Raw genomic sequence first — 26,864 nt, forward strand, 5'->3', positions numbered from 1 at the left:
CTTGGAAGTCAGATTCAGAATCCAAACGCGGACGAGGAAGGAGACTCCCGAAACGGAGTCGGTCAGGAGGGAAGGCTAGGGGACAAGAAGGAAGCCGCCTTTCCCTAGGGAGGGAAATCTGTCAGAGCCACTCAACCTTTTCTCTGAGGCTGCCAGGGAGAAGAGGTTTGTTTTTCTTTTAGGAAGAAAAGAGCCCTTTTCCCTACTGGGCTCGGTTTCTAGTAGGGGAAGCTCCGCCTCCTAGGGCTGTTGATTGGCCCAACTTTTTTTCAGCTAATTTTTACCAGCATCCTCTCGGTCTGATTGGCTCGCTTTGCTCAATTCCGCCGGGAGCCGCATCCTACCTGGTCGCGAGGTGTACAGCCTCTCCACCTTCTCCTTTCTGCACTCACCAGTCTGCAGCTGAGGTGGGAGGAAAAGTCCTGGCTGGAGAACTAGGAAGAAAAAGCGATCCCCATGGGTTCTTGGAAAGCTCTTCTCTTCTCCCCTTTTCTTCTGTGGAATCAAAGGAGAGGCGTGAGGTTGATGTTCCTGTTACTGACCGTGCATCTGGGAAACTGGTGAGTAAATTCAAGGACTTCAAACTATTCTTTGCTATCTACCCCACTCCCTTCTCGTTTCTCTTTAGATATCATTCTGGGTTAAATAATTTGCATTTCCCCGGGCACATTTGGGATATTTTTCCATCAGTTTATTTTTTTATCAGATCTACTCATTTTCTGATAGAATGAAATGAGCCTATGTGTGAAGCACCGAAATTAGCTCAGTTGGTTTTGACTTGAAGCGCAGTGGAAACCAGTAAAGACTCAGTTACTGAAACTAGGAAGGGGAGTAGAAATGATTTTGTAACTGCAGTTAGTGAATGAATGCCACTTTTGAACTTTCTGAATAATTCTGCATTTTAAAGACAAAGTTATTTTAGAAACTTGTTACACAGCATGGTATGCATGATGCTTTTCTATACACTGATATTGCTTTTCCCCTTATCCTTTCTTTTTTGCTATTCAAAAAAAATAAGCAAAGTTTTAGTCAAGGAGGATCGTAAATATGGCTAAAAAATCCATCAGGGTTGCAAGTCTGTTATATTTCTTAGAAATTAATTGTGTATAATTTATTGAGTCAGTTTTGAATGATTTTTATTTTAACTGGCTGTGTACAAGTAAATGAAAGTGTTATGTTGATGTGAATGTCCTGGATGCGTGTGTGTGTGTGTGTGTGTGTGTGTGTATGCATGTGTATGACAAAAAGGGATGAGTGAGATAGGGGAACAGTGTTTAGAACTCGAGTAAAACGTGATCACTATAGAGATAGAAACATGCCTTTATAACTACTAGCATCATTGCTAAAATTTATTATGATGATGATTATTTTTAGCATATAGCTAGAGTGAATTTTTTGCCACTACTGGCCTATAGAACAACTGTATTTTCTCTCCAAAAATAGAGAATAAAGTATGCTAAGTAATATGAGTCTTGCCAGAATATGTTTGACACTGTTTTAAATATTACAGTTTTAGTTTATTTGCCCCTTTCCCTCAGAAACTTAAATGCTCTGTAAGGGTACAAACACACTACGTAATTAACTTCTTATACTGAAGTGTGTCATGATGGTTTATTTCTTTGAATATATTATAAAATTATGAAATATAACTTGGTAGGCCATGTATCACTGCTTTCCTGCATCTTCATAATATTGCAAACGAATCTGTGTCCTCATAGGTAAAAACAGATTCCCTGGTGGTTTTCTGGAATAACAACCTGTATGCTCCTCATCACTCTGAATGCAAGTTCCTTTTGCAACCTAATAGACAAGCTGCTTACTACAGGGCATGCTGTCTTTCTAAAGAGATGTTTGGTTTTAAATAATACATTTTCTTCTTGAAGATATTTGCATTATCAAGGTTCCAGAACTCTCTTTCAAGCTGCTCAGAGTTAGAGTTTTGTGGTGGTGTAGACAGAGATGGACTCTGGCAGTCTGGAGACATGATTCTGTGTGTCAAGAGTCCTTAATCTCTCTGAGCACAGTTTCTTCATTTAGCAAATGGAGGAGAGTAGTAGATCATTTATGATTTCTTCAAGTTTTCATATACAATATGTTCAAGGTTTGAAGTGAAACAAAATAACTCAGTAGTTGTGTCATTGGCTTTTCTTAGTAGTTTTCAAGAGGGAAATTTTAATTGGGGATATTATGTACTTTTTTTTGCCATTATGGGTAAGTGAGAGAGAGATAAATGTGTTAACAGCTTAAGTAGATGAATTATTTTATCATAGTACCAAAGAGAATATGAATTTTTCTGGCAAGTGAATAAATACATAGTGAAAAAATAAAGCTATATGTTGCTGTTGTAATTAGCTCTTAGGGTCTCAGTGATGAGAATGTATGTATTCACTTTTCAAGGTAGCTACAGTTGTGATGAACTTTTCATCCTTTTAATATTTAGTTGAAGCTAATTGATGTAGATACGTACAAACCACTTATATTCATATTTTCTTCTTCCTTTCTCCTTCTGTGAGAGACCTTCCTAAAACTAACCACAGATGGTTCTTTCTAAGAATTTTGATGTCTGATGCCAGTTTCTAAATTAAATCTTCAAAGTCACCTATTTTGGAATTTACCAAATTGGAAGTCATTATTTTTTTGTATCTCATCAGAGACAGTAGCTTGTTTCCTCATTAGTTTTCATCAAGAGTGTAAAGAAGAGACAGTTTATTGATTTTTATATTGCTGAACTATGAAAACCTATCCTGTTGTTGTAGCTAAAACCTGAAGTCACAGTTCCTGTGTTTCATTCTCAGTGAGGCTCCATGGCATCTTGGCAAGTTGGTTAAAATTTCTCAAGCTTGAGCTGTCTTATTTGTAATGTTGAAAACAATCTCATTTTGATCAGACTTTGGAAAAGAGTTGAAACAGTGGTGTGAGATGTTGGCTGTTCTGAACTAAGTTACAGTGAGCTTTGACTAAGAAGTGATATTCTGACAGAGCTCAAGGAAGGGAACTCATCTTTATTTTTAGAAACAATTCATTAAATCAATAATCCTACAGTATAGCAGTCATGTGCCTAAATGACAATATTCAAGTATAATTGCTTTTAAAATATATTATTTTCAAAGAATTTTAGTAATATATTTTGTGGAGATGATAATACATGGTTTTTCTTTAGACACTTAGATTTTTGGCTTCATTCTCTAATAAAATGTGGGTGCAAACTTTCAGACACAATGACTAATGATGTTCTATAATAATTAAATATTCAAAGAAGAAATGAGAGACAAAATTATTTTGATGCTAAAATGCAAATGCATAATTAATAAATCCCATGTTTATAGAGTCTTTTAGGTATACTCTTCTTCCCTTTTATCCCATTATGTACTATGAGACACATTTTTGGTAAAGCAACAAAAGGAAATGTCTGATTTTTCATTTAAAAATGAAAGAGACAAGTCTGGTGTTTTATATTTATATACAGGTGATTAAGATTTATCTAAGAAAATAATAATGATGGTGGGGTCCCAAACAAGAGGAAGCAAAGCAGGGTGGAAAACTGGAAAAAAAAATGGCTCTTGAGATATTACTAAAATATGGTGAAATGACTGCCACAGGCCTCTGGAGATTAATTCACATATATGCATGCTACCGACTGAGAACCCTGGACCTGATCATTAGATATAACTTCTAGTTTCAGCTACACCCCTTCCCAGTAGGGTGATTTCAGGCAAATCTTTGAGGCAAAGTCCTCATTTGTGAAAAGCAGAAATGACATCTACCTTTCGAACTTGTTTCAAGACCAAGAGAGAAAATTTGTGCAAAGTAATGTCACCTAAATTTTTAACTGAAGTGACATAACAGATATTCTCAGAATCACAGTAAGTCTAGAATTATTTATTCTAGTTAAAGTCAAGCTCAGTACACTCCTTGAATTCTTGTGCATTATTATTAAATATCTTACAATGAACTGAACTATAAAACTACTTTTCACATTATTAAATCTCTTTTGAATTAGAGATATCGTCGAGCCATCAGAAGCTTCCCTGATGGCTGAGATGGTAAAGAATCCACCTGCACTTCGGGAGATTGGGTTGGGAAGATCTCCTGGAGAATGGATTGGCTATCCACTCCAATATTGTTACCTGGAGAATTCCACAGACTCCTGACGAGCTACAGTTCTTGGGATCACAAAAAGTCGGACACTACTGAGTGACTAACACTTTCACACTTCAAGTTTTGAATTATGAGAAAGATCAGTCTTTCATTCAACAAATATTTACTGAATGTCGGCTATGCTCTACACAGCACAACTTGCTGGGTGTACAGTGGTGAATAAACTAGACATGAGTACTAACCAGATGGACAGTACTTGTATTTTACATGAGTACTCTGTTATACTCACTGCTAAGGCTGGGATTTATGATATTACTCAAAGGGAAACATCCTGTAGTCAAAATAATGAAATACATCTTAACTCCAAAGATAAACAGAGGAGTCTAAATTTTTAAGGTTACAGGGTGCTAATAGAAAATAATACAGTCAAGGCAAGAAAATTAGAACACCGTGAGATTGCTCATCGACAATACCAGAACACCATGGGGGAAATGTCTCCAAAATAAAGACACATGTTCAACCTAGAATGTTATACTTAGTGGAACTACCATCAGGCATGAAAGGAAAATAAAGGTTAGATACTGTTATTCTCCCAATTTTGCAGATGGAAAAATCAGGACACATCAATTTCTAGGAACTCACTAAAGATGCCAGGCATCTCAGGGGTAAACAATCCTCCTGCAATGCTGGAGACACAGGATGGATCCTGGGTCTGAAAGATCCCCTGAAGGAGTAAATGGCAACCCACTCCGGTATTCTTGCTTGGGAAATCCCATGGACAGAGAATCCTAGCTAACTACAGTCCATGGGTTCACAAAAGAGTTTGACACAACTACATAGCTAAGTTCAGTTCAGTTCAGTTCAGTTCAGTCGCTTAGTCATCTCCGAGTTTTTGCAACCCCATGGACTGTAGCACGCCCTGCATCACCAATTCCCGGAGCTTGCTCAAACACATGTCTATCGAATCGGTGATGCCATCCAACCGTTTCATCCTCTGTCATCCTCTTCTCCTGCTGCCTCCAATCTTTCCCAGCATCAGAGTCTTTTCCAATGAGTCAGTTCTTTGCATCAGGTGGACAAAGTATTGGAGTTTCAGCCTCAGCATCAGTCCTTCCAATGAACACCCAGTACTGATTTCCTTTAGGATTGACTGGTTTGATCTCCTTACAGTCTAAGGGACTCTCAAGCATCTTCTTGACACTTGAGTTCAAAAGCATAGTTCAAAAGCATCAATTCTTTAGTGCTCAGCTTTCTTTATGGTCCAGCTCTTACATCCATATGTGACTACTGGAAAAACCATAGCTCTGACTAGACAGATCTTTGTTGGAAAAATAATGTTTCTGCTTTTTAATATGCTGTCTAAGTTGGTCACAGCTTTTTCCAAGGAAAAGCTTGTTTCTAAGGAACAAAGGTCTTTTAATTTCATGGCTGCAGTAACCATTTGCAGTGATTTTGGAGCCCCCCAAAATAATACAGAGTAGGCACTAAATAATACATAGAAACAAAGTGAAAGTCGCTCAGTCGTGTCCGACTCTTTGCGGCCCCATGGACTGTATAGTCCATGGAATTCTTCAAACCAGGATACTGAAGTGGGTAGCCTATCCCATCTCCAGGGGGTCTTCCCAATGAAGATCCCAGGGACGAACCCAGGTCTCCCCATTGCAGGCGGATTCTTTACCAACTGAGCTCTCAGGGAAGCCCAACATAATACACAGTAGAGCAGCTAAATAAACAACAACAAAGATCATCTTGCTGATAATGCTGAATCCATGACTCAGATCCATGTGCTCTCTGCATGGAACCTGCATTTGTAATCACCTTTCCTCTAAGATTACAAATGCCATGTAGATCAAAGCCATTAACATAACTGTGGATGAGGAAAGCAAGGGAGGGAGGGAAAGGATGAGGAAGGGAAAGTAGAGAAAAAGAGAGGAGCAGAGAGGAGAGAAGAGGGGAGGAGATACTTGAGTGCATTTGAGAGAAGCACAGAAGGTACATTATCCGCTGTGGCCCTGACGCATAATCTAGAATATTATGTGCGGTGCTGGAGTAATTATTTTAGGGAAAAAACTTCAAGAAACTGGACTTCTTGATCTAGAAAAAAGCCCCACTGGATAAAAGCAAGAATTTGGAATTCAGGAAACTTGTATTGAGGCATCTTATATTCTTAAGGATGCCAGAGAAAATCATGCTTGAATTTACTATGTATAGATGTTATAAACAATCCATAACTAAGTAGTGAAAGCTATGTGAAGACAGATTTTCATCCATACAAAAGTCTTCTAACAAGGTAATGGATGCCTTATCACTAGACTTTTAACAGAAACTTGTTAGACGGAGATGAAATCTATGGTTTCCTTCCATTTTTAAATAGCTCAAGATCTAATTCTCTCTGTACTGAAATAGTTTAGCCAACTGAAGCCCCATGTTTCAGGAAGGAGTCTTAGCTATTAATTCAGTAAGTGGTTATTAAACATTAGCATTCATTCAACAAATATTTATTCAGTGCCTACTATGGAAGGCACTTTGGTCATTGAATGTGTTTCATTAAAATGGCAATGCTTCCCTTACAGCTCAGTTGATAAAGAATCCGCTTGCAATGCAGGAGACCCTGGTTCCATTCCTGGGTGGGGAAGATCCGCTGGAAAAGGGATAGGCTACCCACTCCAGTTTTCTTGGGCTTCCCTGTGGCTCAGCTGGTAAAGAATCTGCCCACAATGCAGGAGACCTGGGTTCGATCCCTGGGTAGGGAAGATCCCCTGGAAAAGGGAAGGGCTACCCATTCCAGTATTCTGGCCTGGAGAATTCCATGGACTGTATAGTCCAGGGGGTCACAAAGAGTCAGACACGACTGAGTGACTTTCACTTTCTAACATCCTGTTAAAATCTATATAATTTAGTTAAATAACAAATTTCTGAACTGTAGAGATCTTTTTCTCCTAAATACAATCCATTTGGAGATTTAACATTTCTCCTTACTTTTAGACAAATATTTTGAGTAACACAGGGATATAGAAAGTTAACATAGACCCTGAACTTCAACCTGTAGGTGGATGGGCATATCAGAAGGCTTATGATTAGAAAATAGTAGGTTTAATATAAAATTTTAACACTGTTATGATCAGGGAATGATTCAGTTCGCTACATAACTATAAGACTATTAGAATCAAGGGTTCTGGAAAAGAAGTTAATCTTTGGGTATGTTACTAGGACCATGATCCGTGCTTGCAGAATTTGAGAACTGCTTTAATAAAGGCATGCCATTCACCTCTCAGTCATCCTAGATGTGTGTAACAGAATAATTTTCCAACACATGTAGTGGAGGGCTTTGAGCAAGAATTACTTTTCTACTAAAGAGCCATATTGACTGAAACAAGGTAGTCCTATTGGTTAGATTAAACTTAAGTTCTAATCAGACGGCTGTGTTCTATAAACTGATTTCTTACTCTGTGCAGGTTACTTATGCGTGTACATTTGTTCCTGTCATTTCCTTAGTAACAATTCTTTCTGAAAGCCTTCAGATTGTCATAACTGTAGTTGACTAGAGTGTTTTGTTGTTTCTGTTCTACTCATTTGTATTCTCTCCTTTTTCAAGTGAAAGTCCTGAGAGGATACTTACGTCAGTGAAAATATTTTACCTCTTATTTACGCTCTCAAGACTTAGGAAAAAGTATAACTTTTTGCATTCAGAAGAACAAATTCCCATTTCTTCTTCTATTTAAAGATCTTTTCATATCTTTTATAATTTAATAACCTCAATATTATGCCTCAATTTTGCAAAAATTTTAGCAGCCTTATATAATTTATCTGAGCATCAAAGGCTTAGAGAATGTGAATGTCATGAAGAGTTATATTGTTTCTAAGTCTAATTTATATTGTGTTGTGTTCTATGAATATAAAGTAAAATAATGAAAAATTTGGTGTTCATTTTAATATACTTTCAATCCAGCAGTAATTTTTTAATAGACTGAAGAAAATTATGGTTTATTTCCCTTCCTCCAAAAAATATTCACTTGGAAACAGGCTCAAAAAACATTTATAATCTCTGTGTATTCACCACCCCCCTAAATATCATTCTTTGGAATCATGGTTCCCAATTTTATAAACTCTGTTTCAAGAAAAAAGAATTGGTGTGTCAAACAAAGCAAATAAAAAATCCAAAAACTTGCACAGAACATTGTTTTATTATTTATTAGTGATTTTTGGATCAATCACTAAACCATTAGAATTTCATAACTGTGAGCAAAGATGTTAAGAAAAAATAAGCTGCTTTTTTTGTAATTTTCTCTTTTTGTTCTCTTTCTTAATATATGTCACTATACTAATTAATTTTTAAAAATATATTCTGATATGAGTCTTTCCCTTTTCTTATTAACTATTATGACTCTACATTCCTATATCTAGTCTAATCAGATCAAACTGTGTTCTACTAGATTTAGGAATTTGTCATACTCCTTTTTGAAATTAAGAATGAAGCACTGTGTGCCCAAGCAATCTCTATGGTCATTAATTTCTTAATGTAATTTGAAGTATTCTATATATTCTACTTTATGAAGAAAGTCACATAAAGTTCACAGTGGATGAAGTTATCATATTTTATTTTTTCTTCTAGACTAATATTCCACATCTCAAATTGTAGAATCATTAATATTTAATCCAATTTCTATTCTATTCTGTGGACATAAAATATTTTAAGGTTTTTACCACAAATAATTAGAATTTATTTTTCTTTATCCTTTTAAATAATTGAAATAATCTCTTAGTGATATACATCTATGCTGCTGCTGCTGCTGAGTCGCTTCAGTCATGTCCGACTCTGTGCGACCCCATAGACGGCAGCCCACCAGGCTCCTCTGTCCCTGGGATTCTGCAGGCAAGAACACTGGAGTGGGTTGCCATTTCCTTCTCCTCTATGTTGTTGAAGTACATGGAAAAAATAAAACATTTTTCCCTAGTGTCATAATGTTTTTGATCATGTAATGTTAATAATAATAGAATAATACTTATTACATTTCTACTGCTCAAAATTACTTAGCCACTTGAAGCCTATACCTCCAGATTTTTCTGTAAGTTTAAACAAGTATGTGTATACACATCTGTGTGTACATTTTTATACAAATGAAATCTAACACTTGTTTTTGTCACACAGCTAATATCAAAGGTATTTTTCTAGATTTATATATATACTTACTTGTTGTTCAGTCGCCCAGTCATATCTGAATTTTTGCAGCCCCATGGATTGCAGCACACCAGGCCTCCCTGTCCCTCACCATCTCCCAAAATTTGCCCAAGTTCATGTCCATTGCATTGGTGATTCCATCCAGCCATCTCATCTTCTGATACCGTCTTCTCCGTCTGTCCTGAATCTTTCACGGCATCAGGAACTTTTCCGGTGGGTCAGGTGTTTGCATCAAATGACCAAAATACTGGAATTTCATCTTCAGCATCATTCCTTCCAATGAGTATCAAGGTTGATTTCCCTTAAGATTGACTGATTTGATCTCCTTGCTGTCAAAGGGACTCTCAAGAGTCTTCTCCAGCACCATAATTCAAAGGCATCAATTTTTCATTGCTCTGCCTTCCTACTGTCCAGCTTTCACAATCATGACATGATTGTGACCACTGGGAAGACTATAGCCTTGACTACAGTCTTTGTCAGCAGAGTAATGTCTCTGCTTTTCAACACACTGTCTAGGTTTATGATAGCTTTCCTGCCAAGAAGAAAATGTCTTCTGATTTCCTGGCTGCAGTCACCATTCACAATGATTTTAGAGCCCAGGAAGAGGAAATCTATCACTATTTCCACCTTTTCCCCCTCTATTTGCCATGAAGTAATGGGGCCAGATGCTGTGATCTTAGTTTTTTTAGTATTTAGTTTTAAGCCAGCTGTTTTGTTCTCCTCCTTTACCCTCATCAAGAGTTTCTCTTCACTCTTTATGGACTAACTGAATAAATTATGATACTTCTGTAATATAGAATACCACATCATCATTAAAAGAAGGGACTAAGTATCTCTGTTCAGTTCAGTTGCTCAGTCGTGTCCCAACGTTTTGTGACCCCATGGACCACAGCACGCCAGGCTTCCCTGTCCAGCACCAACTCCCGGAGCTTGCTCAGACTCATGTCCATCAAGTTGGTGATGCCATCCATCTCATCCTTTGTCATCCCCTTCTCCTCCTGCCTTCAATCTTTCCCAGCATCAGAGTCTTTTCCAATTAGTCAGTTCTTTGCATCAGGTGGCCAAAGTGTTGGAGTTTCAGCTTCACCATCAGTCCTTCCAATGACTATTCAAGACTGATTTATTTTAGGATTGACTGGTTTGATCTCTTTCAGTCCAAGAAACTCTCAAGAGTCTTCTCCAACACCACAGTTCAAAAGCATCAATTTTTTGGTGCTCAGCTTTCTTTACGGTCCAACTCTCCCATCCATACATGACCACTGGAAAAACCATAGCGTTGACTAGACAGACCTTTGTTGGCAGAGTGATGTCTCTGCTTTGTAAGGTGCTGTGTAGGTTGGTCATAGCTTTTCTTCCTAGGAGCACGGGTTTTTATTGCTGTGTCCATACACACATATGTGCTTGCGTGGGCGTTGTCACTTCAGTCATGTTCGACTCTGTGCAACCCTGGGCACTATAGTCTGCACAGGCTCCTCTGTCCATGGGATTCTCATGTCTTCACTTCATTACTTCATCAGTGTTTCCAAGTTACCCAACTTGTTCTGTTAGAGTAACTTATTCTATTTACAGCATCATCAACTCAATAGACATGAGTTTGAGGAAACTCCAGGAGATAGTGAAGGATGGGGAAGCCTGGTGAGCTTCTGTCCACGAGGTCACAAAGAGTCAAACATGACTGAGTGGCTGAACACAAATGGTTATAAAAATGCCATTTATCCATATAATTGCTAGTACTGAACATGCTAGTACCAAAACTTTTAATGTTTTGCCAGTGTGATGGCTAAAATTTTATGTCATATTTTAAACTTATTTTTAAACATATTTTAAACTTATTTTTAAACATATTTTAAACTTATTTTTAAACATATTTTAAACTTATTTTCCATTGCTACCAGTAAATGTTAGCATAATTTCATATGTTTATTAGTCTTCTCTTCCCTCTGAAATTCCTGTGCAAGTTATGTTGTAAATATCTTTGTTTTTATCCTTTGTCTCTAGTTTTTGTCTGAATTCTAATGTCCTCCACAATTTATTTTTCCTTTTTTGTCAGTTTTTTCCTTTCCTGATTTGACAACATGTTGTGTAGAAAGAATGCCTTACCCCAAAAAGTTAAAAAATAAATATTTTTGATATTTTCTTTAATTGTTTTATACTTTATTATATTTTGGGCTTTAGTATGCATGCTGAGTCTCTTTAGTTGCTTCTGACTCTTTGTGACCCCATGGACTATAGCCCTCCACACCCCTCTGTCCATGAGATTTCCCAGGCAAGAATACTGGAATGGGTTGCCATTTCCTTCTCCAGGGATCTTCCAGATCCAGGGATCTAACCACATCTCTTGTTTCTCCTGCATTGGCAGGTGGGTTCTTTACCACTAGCCCCACCTGGGTATATTAGTAATTTATTGTGTAAGTAGTAATTTATTTTTTCTAAATGTTTTAATAGGCATTTACTGAATTATTCATGCTCTCATTTCTAAGCTGACTAGTCATATTTATCATATATTGAATTTTTGGACACTTGGTATTTCACTTTGAATGTTTGATTTCGTTCTCACTGATTTTTTATGTATTACACAATATGCTTTGATTACAGTAACTTTACTCTGTTTTTCTCTTTATTCTGGCAAGGCAAATTTCATCTCACAATCTATTTAAAAAATTTTTTTTGTTATCCTCATACTGAGGATTAATTACAGTATAATGATTTTAACATTTTATATAGGAACTGTGGATTTTAATTGAAACTTTCTTTTTGTTAATTTATTTTTAATTGAAGGATAATGCTTTACAACATTGGTTTAGTTTCTGTGATACATCAACAAAATTTTTAAAATATAGATTTCTTAGATTTATAAACTAGTTTGAGAATTATATATTAATATGACTGTTTTATAGCCAAAATATTTACTTTGCCTTTATTTTTTCTATTCTTATATTCTTCAATTAGTTTTTTAGTTTCCTCACATAAGATGTACACCTTGCCTGCTATATTTTTTGTAACTGTTTTTTAGATTGTATCGTCATTGTTTTTTCTGAAGTTTATGATAGATTAGTACTAGGATGAGAAAGCTACAGTGTTTTTAAAATTAATTTTATATTAGGTAAAAATTACAATAATGTATGCACGTCAAGAAGCAACAGTTAGAACTGGACATGAAACCACAGACTATTTCCAAATCAGGAAAGGAGTATGTCAAGGTTGTATATTGTCACCCTGCTTATTTAACTTATATGCAGAGTACATCATGTGAAATGCTGGCCTGAATGAAGCCTAAGCTGGAATCAAGATTTCTGGAAGAAATGTCAATAACCTCAGATATGCAGATGATACCCTTATGGCAGAAAGTGAAGGAGAACTAAAGAGCCTCTTGATGAAAGTGAAAGAGGAGAGTGAAAAGGTTGGCTTAAAACTCAACATTCAGAAAACTAAGATCATGGCATCCAGTCCCATCACTTCGTGGCAAATAGAGGGGGAAACAGTGGAAACAGTGACAGACTTTACTTTGGGGGGCTCCAAAATCACTGCAGATGGTGACTGCAGACATGAAATTAAAAGATGCTTGCTCCTTGGAAGAAAAGCTATGACCAACCTAGACAGCATATTAAAAAGCAGAGACATTGCTTTACCAACAAAGGTCTGTCTAGTCAAGGCTATGGTTTTTCCAGGGGTCATGTATGGATGTGAGAGTTGGACTATAAAGAAAGCTGAGTGCCAAAGAATTGATGCTTTTGAACTGTGGTGTTAGAGAAGTGTCCCTTGGACTGCAAGGAGATCCAACCAGTCCATCCTAAAGGAAATCAGTCCTGAATATTCATTGAAAGGACTAATGCTAGACCTGAAACTCCAATACTTTGGACACCTGATGCAGAGAACCGACTCATTGGAAAAGACCCTGATGCTGGGAAAGATTGAAGGTGGGAGGAGAAGGGGACAACAAAGGATGAGATGGGTGAATGGCATCACCGACATGATAGACATGAGTTTGAGCAAGCTCTGGGAGTTGGTGATGAACTGGGAAGCCTGGCGTGCTGCAGTCCATGGGATCGGAAAGTGTTGGACATGACTGAGCGACTGAACTGAACAATAATGAATTCTCTGATTAAGGCCAATATTTACAGTTCTTACTTGTTTATTTTCTTTATTCACTATAATTTTACCTATGAACATCTATATGATTTCTAATATTCTTTACATTATTATTCATTTATTTAGTGAATTTTCTTTTATTGTGCACACTATATGTCAGGCTCAGCAACAATGTTATCATATTGAAAAGCTTAGCCCCGGCTTTCAAGGAGTTTATAGAGTGCCATAAACAAATAAAGTAGTTGAATAAGATGCAGTGTGATTAATTTATGGTACAGTTAAGCACTGAATAGACTGGAAGCACAGAGTGGAAAACACTTACTTAGTACTCTAGGCATGCTTCCCTTCTCCCTCCTCAGATTTCCAAAGCATTTCTCTCTAGTGCCTTAAGTGATGGGTCCCAAATTCTTTTGTGCTGATAAGATAATCACAAAATTGAGTGGACTATCATTTCACCTCTGAAGATTCAAATCTGTAACACTGTTATCTATCACTCTTACTTATTTTGCTTCCCTACCAACATTTATGAACAATGAAAATGATTCAGCATCACTACCCTAAAAAGAACTCTATACTAAAGAAATAAGTGGTGGGACTATAACGGCAAAAAGAAGAAAAAGAATTAAATTTTTAAAATTTTATTTTCTCTGATTTTTAAATCTAAAATCAGCGCCTATAAATACTCTTTAAAAGTTAGCTCCTATAGGCTTTGACTTTAAGATATAGTCTACTTAGAAGCATGAAACATTATATTTCTTCCCTGGAACGTGTCAGTTGACTTATGGAAATGTATCTGATGTTTACAAAAAAACACTAATTTGTCATGAGCAACAGTTCACTGACGAGGCCTGGTTTTTGAGTTTCATCTGCCCTGTCTCAGCAGATTAATGGAAGGGTTTTCCCAGGTGTCAGAACAAGGACACCTGCATTGAAGTAAACTTTATATGAACTATATGTATATAGTTATGAAATATATATATATATACACATATATATATATACAGGGTGATCATACAATTTATAATTCAAATTAGGTTTTTTGTGAGTGAAAGAGGGTACTATTTATAATTATTCTAGGACAACAGGTGTAAATCAAGATTGTCCTGGGCAAATCTTGATGAATGTTTACCCTACTTATGGAAGATAGTTTATATTGATTGATAGACTTGTTTTATATATATATTTTTTTTTTCTAGCTGTAGAGATGAATTATTTCATGATTATATGCATTAGGTTATCTTGTCTATACTTAACCTCTTAGTTATCATAAGTTTAAACTTTTACTTATCGTATTAAGAAGAGTAATATACTCATTAAAGTATTTTTACATCAAATAATTTAGTATATATTTATTATAATCAGACTTGTAAATGTATTAAAATAGCTTCAATTCAGTTCAGTTCAGTTCAGCTGCTCAGTCATGTCCAACTCTTTGCGACCCCATGAATTGCAGCACACCAGGCCTCCCTGTCCCTCACCAGCTCCCGGAGTTTATTCAAACTCATGTCCATTGAGTCAGTGATGCCATCCAGCCATCTCATCCTCTGTCGTCCCCTTCTCCTCCTGCCCCCAAGCCCTCCCAGCATCAGGGTCTTTTCCAATGAGTCAGCTCTTTGCATGAGATGGCCAAAGTACTGGAGTTTCAGCTTCAGCATCAGTCCTTCCAATGCACACCCAGGACTGACCTCCTTCAGGATGGACTGGTTGGCTTAGACGCTGTAGGCGTGTAATAACTCTACTGAAACATGCTCTTGCTGTTTAAGGTGTGAGCTGCTGCACGTAGCGCTGTGACAGGATCTCTGCATGTTATGGTTTTCTGTATTGTTTGAATGTGCTGAGCTCTGCTTAGTCACTCAGCCGTGTCTGACTCTGAGACCCCACGGGCTGTAGCCTCCCAGGCTCCTCTGTCCATGGGCTTCTCCAGGCAAGAATACTGGAGTGGGTTGCCACGCTCTCCTCCAGGGGATCTTCTCGACCCAGGGCCTGAACCTAGATCTCTCACATTGCAGGTGGACTTTTACTGTCTGAGCCACAAGGGAAACCCAGGAATACTGGAGTGCATTGCAGGCGGATTCTTACCAGCTGAGAGACCACAGAAGCCCGATGGTTTGAAGAGTTATCTCCTTTAATAGAAAATAATGTCATCTAGGTGTTTCCCTGGTGGGTCAGTTGTAAAGAATCTGCCTGCCAATGTGGGAGACTCAGGTTCAATCCCTGGGTTGGGAAGATCCCCTGGAGGAGGAAATGGCAACCCACTCTGGTATTCTTGCCTTGAAAATCCCACGGACAGAGGACCGTGGTGGGCTACAGTCCATGGGGTACCAAAAAATTGGACACGACTTAGTGACTAAACAATAACAACGACAAGATCATTTAGATCAGGAATACAGGTTTATTTGTCTTTATGTTTTCTGTAGTTAACATATTTGTAGCACTTGTTATTTCCTCTATAAATGAATGAAAGCATTGGATTGAAGATTAAGCATACCTGTTAGGAAATCTTTTCATCAGAGTACGTGTGATTCCTTGAAATTATCATTCTAACTTCTCAGAGCTCAAGGCAGAGACTAAGCATCCCACACATGCACCTTCCAAATGCACGCTAACTATTTGCCACAAGTGTTGCTGTGTTCTTATAAATTAGAGGACTCAAAACTCAACCTCACTGGATTGCTTAATAATGATGATACCATGGAAACTTCAAAGAGAAAATGAGCCTTCAAACTAATTCTTGTTTCAAATTCTGCCTCTATTGTTTAATATTGTGGGTCCTGGAAATTCTGTATATCTATTTTTTCTCATTTGTAAAATAAGAATAGTAATATTTATTTAATAAGATTACTCTGTATTAAATAACATAGCTTAATATGGAAGAAACCTTGCACACAGTTCTGAAAACATAACAGGAACTTAGTGGCACATTATCGGCACTCAACAGTTGATAATAACAATGAAAACATCAATCATTAAAATAGACAAATTATAAAATTATATACTGGGGAGTCTATGTATTTCCAGTAGTGATAAAATTATATTTATTCAAACTGTTTAAAAGAAGTGCCTGAGAATTCCCAGGGAAATTTCCTAAGAAAATATTACTTGTTTCCCCCAAATGAATGTTCACTCAACGTACGTAAATGTTACAGATCTTCCAGCCTATGAAAGACAGCGAGGCATTGATATGCTATATAAACTATGTTTAACTTATTACAAGTGTTTTTTTATCCACAAAATAATACCAATATGATATTAAAGTCGTTAATATTCTGAAGGCAATTTAGAAAATGTAGAAGCAAACGTAGAATAATGGACTATTTAATATAATGAAATTTCCTTTCTGTTATTGCCAAAAATGAGGAAAGTTAGCTTTGTAATATCATTGAGGTAAATTTTCATATTACCTCTGAGCTTTCTGGAAAAATGGGAATATACATCAGTGTGAACGTGTACTTTTGGGATTACTAAGATTTTGTTGCCCTAAAAATTAGGGAAAGCTTTTATATTTTCTGGGAACATCCATTTGACTACAATCATATTGCAAAGAAAAATCAAGTTCTTATATGTGTATTGATCTTCTCTATCCATCAGATTTTTTTTTTTTAATAAACCCAGGGTTTAAAGCTAGATGTATGCCCTAAAATTTTGGTTATTGACAATATTTCAGCAATTCTAATTTCATAAAATTTTACTGGAGGACACATCAGCAGGGATTCCTAATACTTCAGTATTTTTGAGTCCTTAGTTCATAAATGAATGTATCTATGTACATATATATACCTTTTATTGAGGGAAAATAAGAAATTATTTGAAGGAAATCATATAACTATATTTCAGTAGTATATACTTTTTAAGTTAAATACTGCAAAAATAATTATGAATGAACACTTCATTAAAAACCTGTTAATATACCAGGAGTATAAAATTTGTACTCTGTGGTAATAAACTATCCCTCAAGTCTCAGTAGCTTACAAAAGGGATAAGATTACATACTCTAGTAATAAACTACTCCCAAATCTCAGTGACTTACGATTCTAAATGTTTATTTCTCGCTCAGGCTACGTGTCCATTGTAGGTCAACTGTGGGTCAGTTCGGATGCCTTTACACTGATAGACAAGTCGTGGGGTAGTAACCTCTGAGCGTGACTGGGTCTTTTCACAGAAGGACCAGAGAGATACGGTGAACGTGCGTTGACATTGGATCTTCTGCTTGGGAGTGGCACGTTACACGTTCCATTAGCCACAACAAACTACTGAGCCAAACTTGAGTTCAGTGGGTCGGGGATGTATAATTCTCTTTGAGAAAGGAGAACTCAGGTCACATGACCAAGCTAGAAGCCAGTGAAGTGAAAACTATAATTATCTGACAGGAAGAAGATGAGAAATATTGAGAAGACTACTGCATCCCATTATCTATTAATAACTATCAATATAATGACTGTGAAGATGAAATGAGGCACAAATATTTCAAAGGTTAAGTTTTTATGTACAATGTTAATTTATACTCTTTAAAAGGATAAAAAGGGTGAATGTTAACTAAACTTACTGTGGCAGTCATCTGCTGTGTACATGGGTCAAATCATTGTGTTGTACACCTTAAATATAGATGATGTTGTAAGTCAATCATATATCAATAAAACTCGAAAAAATGATAAAAGAGTTAAGGACTGCATTAGCTAAGATGTTTAGGTCCACAGCAAAAGAGAGCTGAATGAATAGTGTAGAAATAACAACTAAAGCTATTATGATAAACTTCAATATCTATTGTGTGAGGCAAGCCCATCTCTGAAACATATGTAAATAAATAATGTATTATAGATTTACCTAATTTTACCAATATAAAAGTTTATATGTATTTTTCACTGGGGACTAAGATTTACCAAAGGTGAGTATAAGTCTAGGATGATCTCCCTCAAATGATGATCGGGTAATTCATGGGTAATAAAGATGAATATTTTTTATCCTGGTAGCTCAACTTCCCTAGTAGCTCAGCTGGTAAAGAATCTGCCTGCAATGTGGGAGAGCTGGGTTTGATTCCTGGGTTGGGAAGATTCCCTGGGAAAGGGAACGACTACACACTCCAGTATTCTGGTCTGGAGAATTTCATGGACTATACCATGGACTGACAAAGAGTAGGACACAGCTGAGCGACTTTGACTTTTCAAAGATAAATATATTACAACTGAGGCTTCCCAGGTGGCACAGTGGTAAAGAATCTGCCTGCCAGTGCAGCAGATGCAAGAGATTTGGGCTCAATCCCTGGGTTGAGAATATCCCCTGGAGTAGAAAATGGGCACCCACTCCAGTATTTTTGCCTGGAAAATTCCATGGACAGAGGAATCATGCCATAAGGGTGGTGTCATCTGCATATCTGAGGTTATGGGCAGTCTTGATTACAGCTTGTGCCTCATCCAGTCCAGCATTTCTCATGATGTACTCTGCCTATAAGTTAAGTAAGCAGAAAGACAATATGCAGCCTTGACAGACTCTTTTCCCAATTTGGAACCATCTGTTTTTCCATGTCCAGTTCTAACTGTTGCTTCTTGCCCTGCATACAGATTTCTCAGGAGGCAGGTCAGGTGGTCGGGTGTTCCCATCTCTTTCAGAATTTTCCACAGTTTGTTGTGATCCACACAAAGACTTTGGCCTAGTCAATAAAGCAGAAATAGATATTTTTCTGGAACTCTCTCACTTTTTCAATGATCCAGCAGATGTTGGCAATTTGATCTATGGTTCCTCTGCCTTTTCTAAATCCACCTTGAACATCTGGAAGTTCATGGTTCACATCCTGTTGAAGCCTGGCTTGTAATATTTTGAGCATTACTTTGCTAGCATGTGAGATGAGTGCAATTGTGCCATAGTTTGAGCATTCTTTGGCATTGTCTTTGTTTGGGACTAGAATGAAAACTGACCTTTTCCAGTCATGTGGACACTGCTGAGTTTTCCAAATTTGCTGGCATATTGATTGCAGCACTTTCACAGCATCATCTTAGGGTTTGAAATAGCTCAGCTGGAATTCCATCGCCTCCACTAGCTTTGTTCATAGTGATGCTTCCTAAGGCCCACTTTCCTTCACATTCCAGGGTGTCTGGCTCTGGTGAGTGATCATACCATCATGATTATCTGGGTCGTGAAGATCTTTTTTGTGTAGTTTTTCTGTGTATTCTTGTTACCTCTTCTTAATATCATCGGCTTCTGTTAGGTCCATACCATTTCTGTCCTTTATTGTGCCCATCTTGGCATGAAATGTTCCCTTGGTATCTCTAATTTTCTTGAAGAGATCTCTAGTCTTTCCCATTCTATTGTTTTCCTCTGTTTCATTGCATTGATCACTGAGAAGGGCTTTCTTATCTCTCCTTGCTATTCTTTGGAACTGTGCATTCAAATGGGTATTTCTTTCTTTTCTCCTTTGGCTTTTGCTTCTCTTCTTTTGCAGCTATTTGTAAGGCCTCCTCAGACAACCATTTTGCCTTTTTGCATTTCTTTTTTTGGAGATGGCCTTGGTCACTGCTCCTGTACAATGCTATGAATCTCCGGCCATAGTTCTTCATGCAGTCTGTCTATCAGATCTAATCCCTTGAATCTATTTGTCATTTCCACTGTATAATCATAAGGGTTGTCATTTCCACTGTATAATAGTAAGGGATTTGCTTTAGATCATACCAGAATGGTAGTGGTTTTCCCTATGTTCTTCAATTTAGGTCTGAATTTAGCAATAAGTAATTCAAGATCTGAGCCACAGTCAGCTCCTGGTCTTGTTTTTGCTGACTCTATAGAGCTTCTGCATGTTTGGCTGCAAAGAACATAATCAGTCTGATTTCAGTTGACCATTTGGTGATGTCCATGTGTAATCTTCTTTTCTGTTGTTGGAAGAGGGTGCTTGCTGTGACCAGATGTGTTTAATACTTCTTCCTTTTATTCTTTGAACTCTATTTTACTCATCTTTCCTTGTCTTCTTTTTTATACTTGCATTTTAAATACACTTACTAGACTAATTAAAGTTATGACCAACCTAGACAGCATATTAAAAAGCAGAGACATCACTTTGTCAACAAAGGTCCATCTGGTCAAGGCTATGGTTTTTCCAGTGGTCATGTATGGATGTGAGAGTTGGACTATGAAGAAAGCTGAGCAGTGAAAAATTGATGCTTTTGAACTGTGGTGTTGGAGAAGACTCTTGACAAGAGTCCCTTGGACTGCAAGGAGATCCAACCAGTCCATCCTCAAGGAGATCAGTCCTGGGTGTTCATTGGAAGGACTGATGCTGAAGCTGAAACTCCAATACTTTGGCCACCTCATAGGAAGAGCTGACTCATTGGAAAAGACCCTGATGCTGGGAGGGATTGGGGGCAGGAGGAGAAGGGGACGACAGAGGATGAGATGGCTGGATGGCATCACCGACTCAATGGACATGAGTTTGGGTGAACTCCGGGAGTTGGTGATGGACAGGGAGGCCTGGTGTGCTGCAGTTCATGGGGTCACAAAGAGTCAGACACGGCTGAGTGACAGAACTGAACTGAACTGAACTAGACTAATTATTGCAACTTTTCCTATATATATTCACCTTTTTAATTTTTATTTTAGTGTCTGGTTTAAAATCACTGCATATGACTCTGCAGATTGTGGTCTGCACAAATCTAGGGCCACTACTTACATTATCATCTGCATGACCTCTGTCGTTGTAAATGACAGTGTGAGATGGCAAAATTTTATTTTATTATATTAATATTACATGATTATTCCTTATATTGATATATTCATTTTTGGATGTTATTGAAACAGCACAGTTCATATGATGAAAGTATTAGGTATTAGGCTAACTTAGTATAAGATATTTCTAATGATTTTTTTTACCTCATATTACTCCCATACACAATTATAGCAACCTTAAACTATTTTTAAAAATCTTTCTTTGACTGAACTATCATACAAATTTTTCTTTGAATTCCTTAGTGTTGATAAAGCAGATGATGAAGATGATGAGGACTTAACAGTGAACAAAACTTGGGTCTTGGCACCGAAGATTCACGAAGGAGATATAACACAAATTCTCAACTCCTTGCTTCAAGGCTATGACAATAAACTTCGCCCAGATATAGGAGGTAAGTTTGAGTAATCATTCTGGGACTTTGGTGCCTATGAAAGCCACACTTACTGATGTTTCTTTAATCATATTTCATATTTCTTTTGATTTTCTGACAAATGTTATAAACTGCTAGGTTTGACAATTATTAGTTGGACTGGTACTGCTTCAAAAGATTCACAGTTTGATGTGGGAAGAAAGATATCTAAATATTTTTGATGTCATTATTTTACAACTGCTACAACAAAGGGTGCAATAGCAAAGTTTTGATAAAATAGCCATCAAAGTTTTGATGAAATGCTAAGAGATATTTCAAATGTAACTAAGAGTTCTAATTCTGTACAGTACTGCTGCACTGTCTTAGATAAAGTAGAATTATAAGCCTTGAGAGTATATTTAGTGTAAGTAATCCAACTTTGTTCTTCTTTGTCAAAATTCTTAGTCTCAGTTCTGTGCATTTTGTATACATCTTATAACATGATTAACTTCTGTTTCTCCTGTGACAATTTAAAATTGTCACAATATGGAAATACAATAGACATTTTGCTATCTATTATGTCCTCAGCAGCCTTGCTAAATTTATCAACTTTATTTATTGAATGATGATTATTATAAATAATGACTACTTTGCCAGTAGTGTCCATTTTTCAAATAATGAATTTTTACTTCATTTTAAAAAATTTTGCTAGGGCTGTTTCTTCCTCCCTAATATTTAAAATGATTTCTGTGCATCTATTGAAACAATCATATTGATCATATTTTGCTCTTTATTCTACTTACCATTTGCTCTATAAATTTGACTGATTTCTAAAACATCAACCAAATTTGCATGCTTATAATAAATGTCGCTTGGTTGTGACATAGTAAGATATTTAAAATATCACTAGATTCAATTTGATAATATTTTGTTTTAGAATTTTGTATATATGTTCAGGAAGAAAATTATTTTACTTAAAATAACTTTTTTTCAGTTATAAAGTCAAGATTATGCTAGCATCTACAAATGAGTTATGTTTTCCCATTTTTTCTCCACACTGCAAGAGTTATTTAAAATGAATACTGTTTCTTTTAGAAATTTGAAAGGATTATTTGATAAAATTATGTTGACCTAGAGTTTGCATTTTAGGAAAAATTTTTAACAGTTCAATTACTTCAATAATCAGTTTTGGTGGGTTTTCAAGGAACTTAAATTTACTAATGTTAAATTGTTTCATAAAACTTTTGTGATATTTTTAGCGATTTTTAGCACTAAGGATTTTTCCCCTTTTCCCTTATATTGATAAACTATTCTTTCACTTGTGAATAAATCTTGAAGGGCTTAAAGCTTTTTATCAGTTTGTCATAAAATCAAATATTGGCTCTGCCAAATTTCTTTGTTGGAAAATGTCTTAAATGTCACTATTTTGTTTATTATGTTAATTCATTTTCTGTGTATTTAATTTCCTGTGTTCCTACACTGTTTTAAATGTTTCATTTCAAAATAGAATTTAGACTTAGTAAAATACTATCTGGGCTTCCCCAGTGGCTCAGCAGTAGAAAGAATTCTCTTGCATATCCAGGAAATGTGGGTTTGATGTCTGGGTCAGGAAGATTGACTCGAGAGGAAATGGTAATCCATTCTAGTATTCTTTCCTGGAAAATCCTATGGACAGAGGAGCCTGGAGGGGTACATTTCATGGGGTTGTGAAGAATCAAGACATGACTAAGCGACTCAACAACAACAAAATGCTATCTATACATGGGATTCCCATAAGCCTTTTAAATGTACTGTTAACATTTATGTAACCATAGAACCATTACCTAAATCAATGAATTAGTAGTATCAATACAATAATATTAACTAATCTATAGACTTATTCAAATCATGCTAGATACTTCACTAATGACCTTTTTTTCTAGTTCAGAACCTTAACCGAGATCACACATTGCATTTTGTTCTCATGTCTCGATACTCTTCTCCAATCTGGTATAGTTTCTCAGTTTTTCTGTTTGGTTCATGAACTTGATAACTTTAAAGTATATTAGCCAGTGTAAACCACTCAATTTGTCTGATATTTTCATTATTGAATTGTGCTTATGCATTTTTCCAAGAATACCACAGACTGATATTTTGTGCTTTTCTGCATGTGTGCTCACAAAATGAAGCAGGGCAAAGGCTAACAGAGTTTTCCCAAGAGAACGCACTGGTCACAGCAAACAGTCTCTTCCAACAACCCAAGAGACAAATCTACACATGGACAACACCTGATGGTCTATACTGGAATCAGATTGATTATAAACTTTGCAACCGAAGACGGAGAAGCACTATACAGTCAGCAAAAACAAGACTGGGGACTGACTGTGGCTCAGATCATTAGCTCCTTATTGCAAAATTCAGACTTAAATTGAAGAAAGTAGCAAAAATTACTAGGCCAGTCAGGTATGACCTAAATCAAACCCCTTACAGTTATATAGGGGAAGTGACGAATAGATTCAAGGGATTAGATCTGATAGAGAGGTTAGATCTGGTAGACCAAAACAATCCCAAGGGAAAAGAAATGCAAGACAGCAAAGTACTTGTCTAAGGAAGCTTTACAAACAGCTGAGAAAAGAAAAGAAGCTAGAAACAAGGGAAAAAGGGAAGGATATACCTGAATGAATGCTGAATTCAAGAGAATAACATGAGAGAAAAGAAGATCTTCTTAAATAAACAATGCAAAGATGTAGAGGAAAACAATAGAATGGGAAACACTAGAGATCTCTTCAAGAAAATTGGAGATATCAAGGAAACGTTTCCTCCAAGGATGGGCACAATAAAGGACAGAAACAGTAAGGACCTAACAGAAGCAGGAATGATTAAGAGGTGGCAAGAATACACAAGAGAACTGTACAAAAATGTCTTAATGACCCGAATAACCACTATGGTGTGTTCAGTTACCTAGAGCCACACATCCTGGAGTGTGAACTTAACTGGACCTTATGAAGCATTGCTATGAACAAAGCCAGTGAGGTGATGGAATTCAAGCTGAGCTATTTAAAATCCTAAAAGATGACATTGTTTAAGTGCTGCATTCAATATGTCAGCAAATTTGGAAAACTCAGCAGTGGGCACAGGACTGGAAAAGCAGTTTTCATTCCAATCTCAAAGAAAGGCAGTGCCAAAAAATGTTCAAACTACCATAAAGTTGTGTTTATTTCACATACTAGTAATGCTATGCTCAAAACCCTTCAGGCTAGGCTTCAGCAGTACATGAACCAAGAACTTCCAGATGTACAAGATGGATTTAGAAAAGGCAGAGGAACTAGAGATCGAATTGCCAACGTTCATTGGATCATAGAGAAAGCAGAGGATTTACAGAAAAACATCTACTTCTAATTCATTAACTATGTTAAATCCTTTGACTGTGTGGGTCACAACAAACTGGAAGATTCTTAAAGAGATGGGAATAACAGACCACCTTACCTATCTCCTGTGAAGCCTGAAGCAAAGTTAGAACCTTACATGGATCAACTTACTGGTTCAAAACTGTGAAAGGAGTATGACACAGCTGTGTATTGTCACCCTGTTTATTTAACTTGCAGAATACATCATGTGGACTGCTGGGCTGGATGAATCACAAGCTGAAGTCAAGATTGCTGGGAGAAATATCAGTAACCTCAGATATGCAGATGGTGCCACTCAAATGGCAGAAAGCAAAGAGCGTCCTGATGAGAGTGAAAGAGGAGAGTGAAAATGCTGGCTTAAAACTCAACATTCAAAAAATTAAGATCATGGTGTCTGGTCCCATCACTTCACAGCAAATAGAAGGGGAAAATATGGAAGCAGTGACAGATTTTATTTTCTTGGGCTCCAAATCACTGCAAATGGTGACTGCAGCCACGAATTTAAAATATGCTTGCTCCTTGGAAGAAAAGCTATGACAAACCTAGACAGTTTATTAAAAAGCAGAGACATCACTTTATTGACAAAGGTTCCTATAGTCAAAGTTATATTTTTTCCAGTAGTCATGTATGGATGAGTGAGTTAAACCATAAATAAGGCTGTGGTGGTTTAGTCGCTAAGTCGTGTCTGACTCTTGTGACTGCATGGACTGTGGTCTGCCAGGCTCCTCTTTCTATGGGATTCTCCAGGCAAGAATACTGGAGTGGGTTGCCATTTCCTTCTCCAAGGGGTCTTACCTGCCCAGGAATCGAGCCCTGGTCCCCTTCATTGCAGGCAGATGTACCAACTTTACCAAATGAGCAATGAGGGAAGCCCCCTAATGAAGGCTGAGCACCAAGGAATCGCTGCTTTTGAATTGTGGTGCTAGGGAAGACCCTTTAGAGTTTCTTGGACTGCAAGGAGATCAAACCATCCAATCCCTAGTGACGTCAATCCTGAATATTCATAAGAAGGACTGATACTGAAGGTGAAGCTCTAATACTTCGGCCATCTGATGCAAAGAGCTGAGTCATTACAGAAGACTCTGATGTCGGGAAGATTGAAGGCGGGAGGAGAAGGGGACAACAGAGGAGGAGATGGTTGGATGGCATCACCGACTCAATGGACATGAGTTTGAAGAAACTCCAGGAGATGGCCTGTTGCAGTCTATGGGGTCACAAAGAGTCAGATATGACTTAGGGACTGAACTACAACCTCCTATAATTTGATTGCTCTTTCCTTTTACATTGACATCATTTCCTAGGCATATCCTTTTCTTTCTAGCACATAAGATATTTCAGGCTCATCTTGATCCAGGAATGTAATTCACTATATCTCTAAAAATCCTGGTCCCCCCTTTTGTAGAATGATATATAGAAACCAAGATCTGGGTACTTGGTGGTGATGGTGGTTTAGTCGCTAAGTCATCCGACTCTCGTGACCCCATGGACTGTAGCCTGCCAGGCTCCTCTCTCCATAGCATTCTCCAGGCAAGAGTACTGGAGTGGGCAGCCTTTTTCTTCTCCAGGGGTTCTTCCCAACTCAGGAATCAAACCTCGATCTTCTGTTTTGCAGGCAGATGCTTTACCAACTGAGCTATGAGGGAAGCTTCCCTGACAGCTCAGTAAAGAATCTGCCTGCAATGCAGAAGACCCTGGTTAGATTCCTAGGTTGGGGATATCTCCTGGAGAAGGGATAGGCTACCCACTCTAGTAGCCTTGGGATTCCCTTGTGGCTCAGCTGGTAAACAATCTGCCTACAATATGGGAGACCTGGGTTGGGAAGATCCCCTGGAGAAGGGAAAGGCTACTGACTCCAGTACTCAGGCTTGGAGAATTCCATGGACTACAATGGCAGACACCCCTACGAGCGTCCTTGGTATATTCATTCATATTGAGGGTCATTACTTCTTGACTTCATTGGACAGACAGAGAAAATATACGTTCTACCTACACATTCACAGGCATTCCTGTGTGTATCCATTTGTACATGTATTATGGACCATGAGTCCAAACCTT

The 26,864-nt window shown here is 37.3% G+C and overlaps 1 protein-coding gene across 2 annotated transcripts in view; it reads left to right on the plus strand.

Moving 5' to 3' along the window:
• The first annotated feature begins 208 nt into the window (after positions 1 to 208).
• GABRG1 (gamma-aminobutyric acid type A receptor subunit gamma1) overlaps positions 209 to 26,864 on the plus strand; it is a 99,256-nt gene continuing 72,600 nt past the window's right edge. For both annotated transcript variants that reach the window (XM_043438849.1, XM_043438850.1), the window contains exons 1-2: positions 209 to 560; positions 21,317 to 21,465. In XM_043438849.1, the coding sequence (XP_043294784.1) occupies positions 457 to 560; positions 21,317 to 21,465 (253 nt within the window). In that variant the 5' untranslated portion in view covers positions 209 to 456. The remainder of the gene's footprint in view (positions 561 to 21,316; positions 21,466 to 26,864) is intronic.

This window comes from Cervus canadensis, chromosome 19 (assembly GCF_019320065.1).
Source record: "Cervus canadensis isolate Bull #8, Minnesota chromosome 19, ASM1932006v1, whole genome shotgun sequence".
NCBI classification, from domain to species: Eukaryota; Metazoa; Chordata; class Mammalia; order Artiodactyla; family Cervidae; genus Cervus; species Cervus canadensis.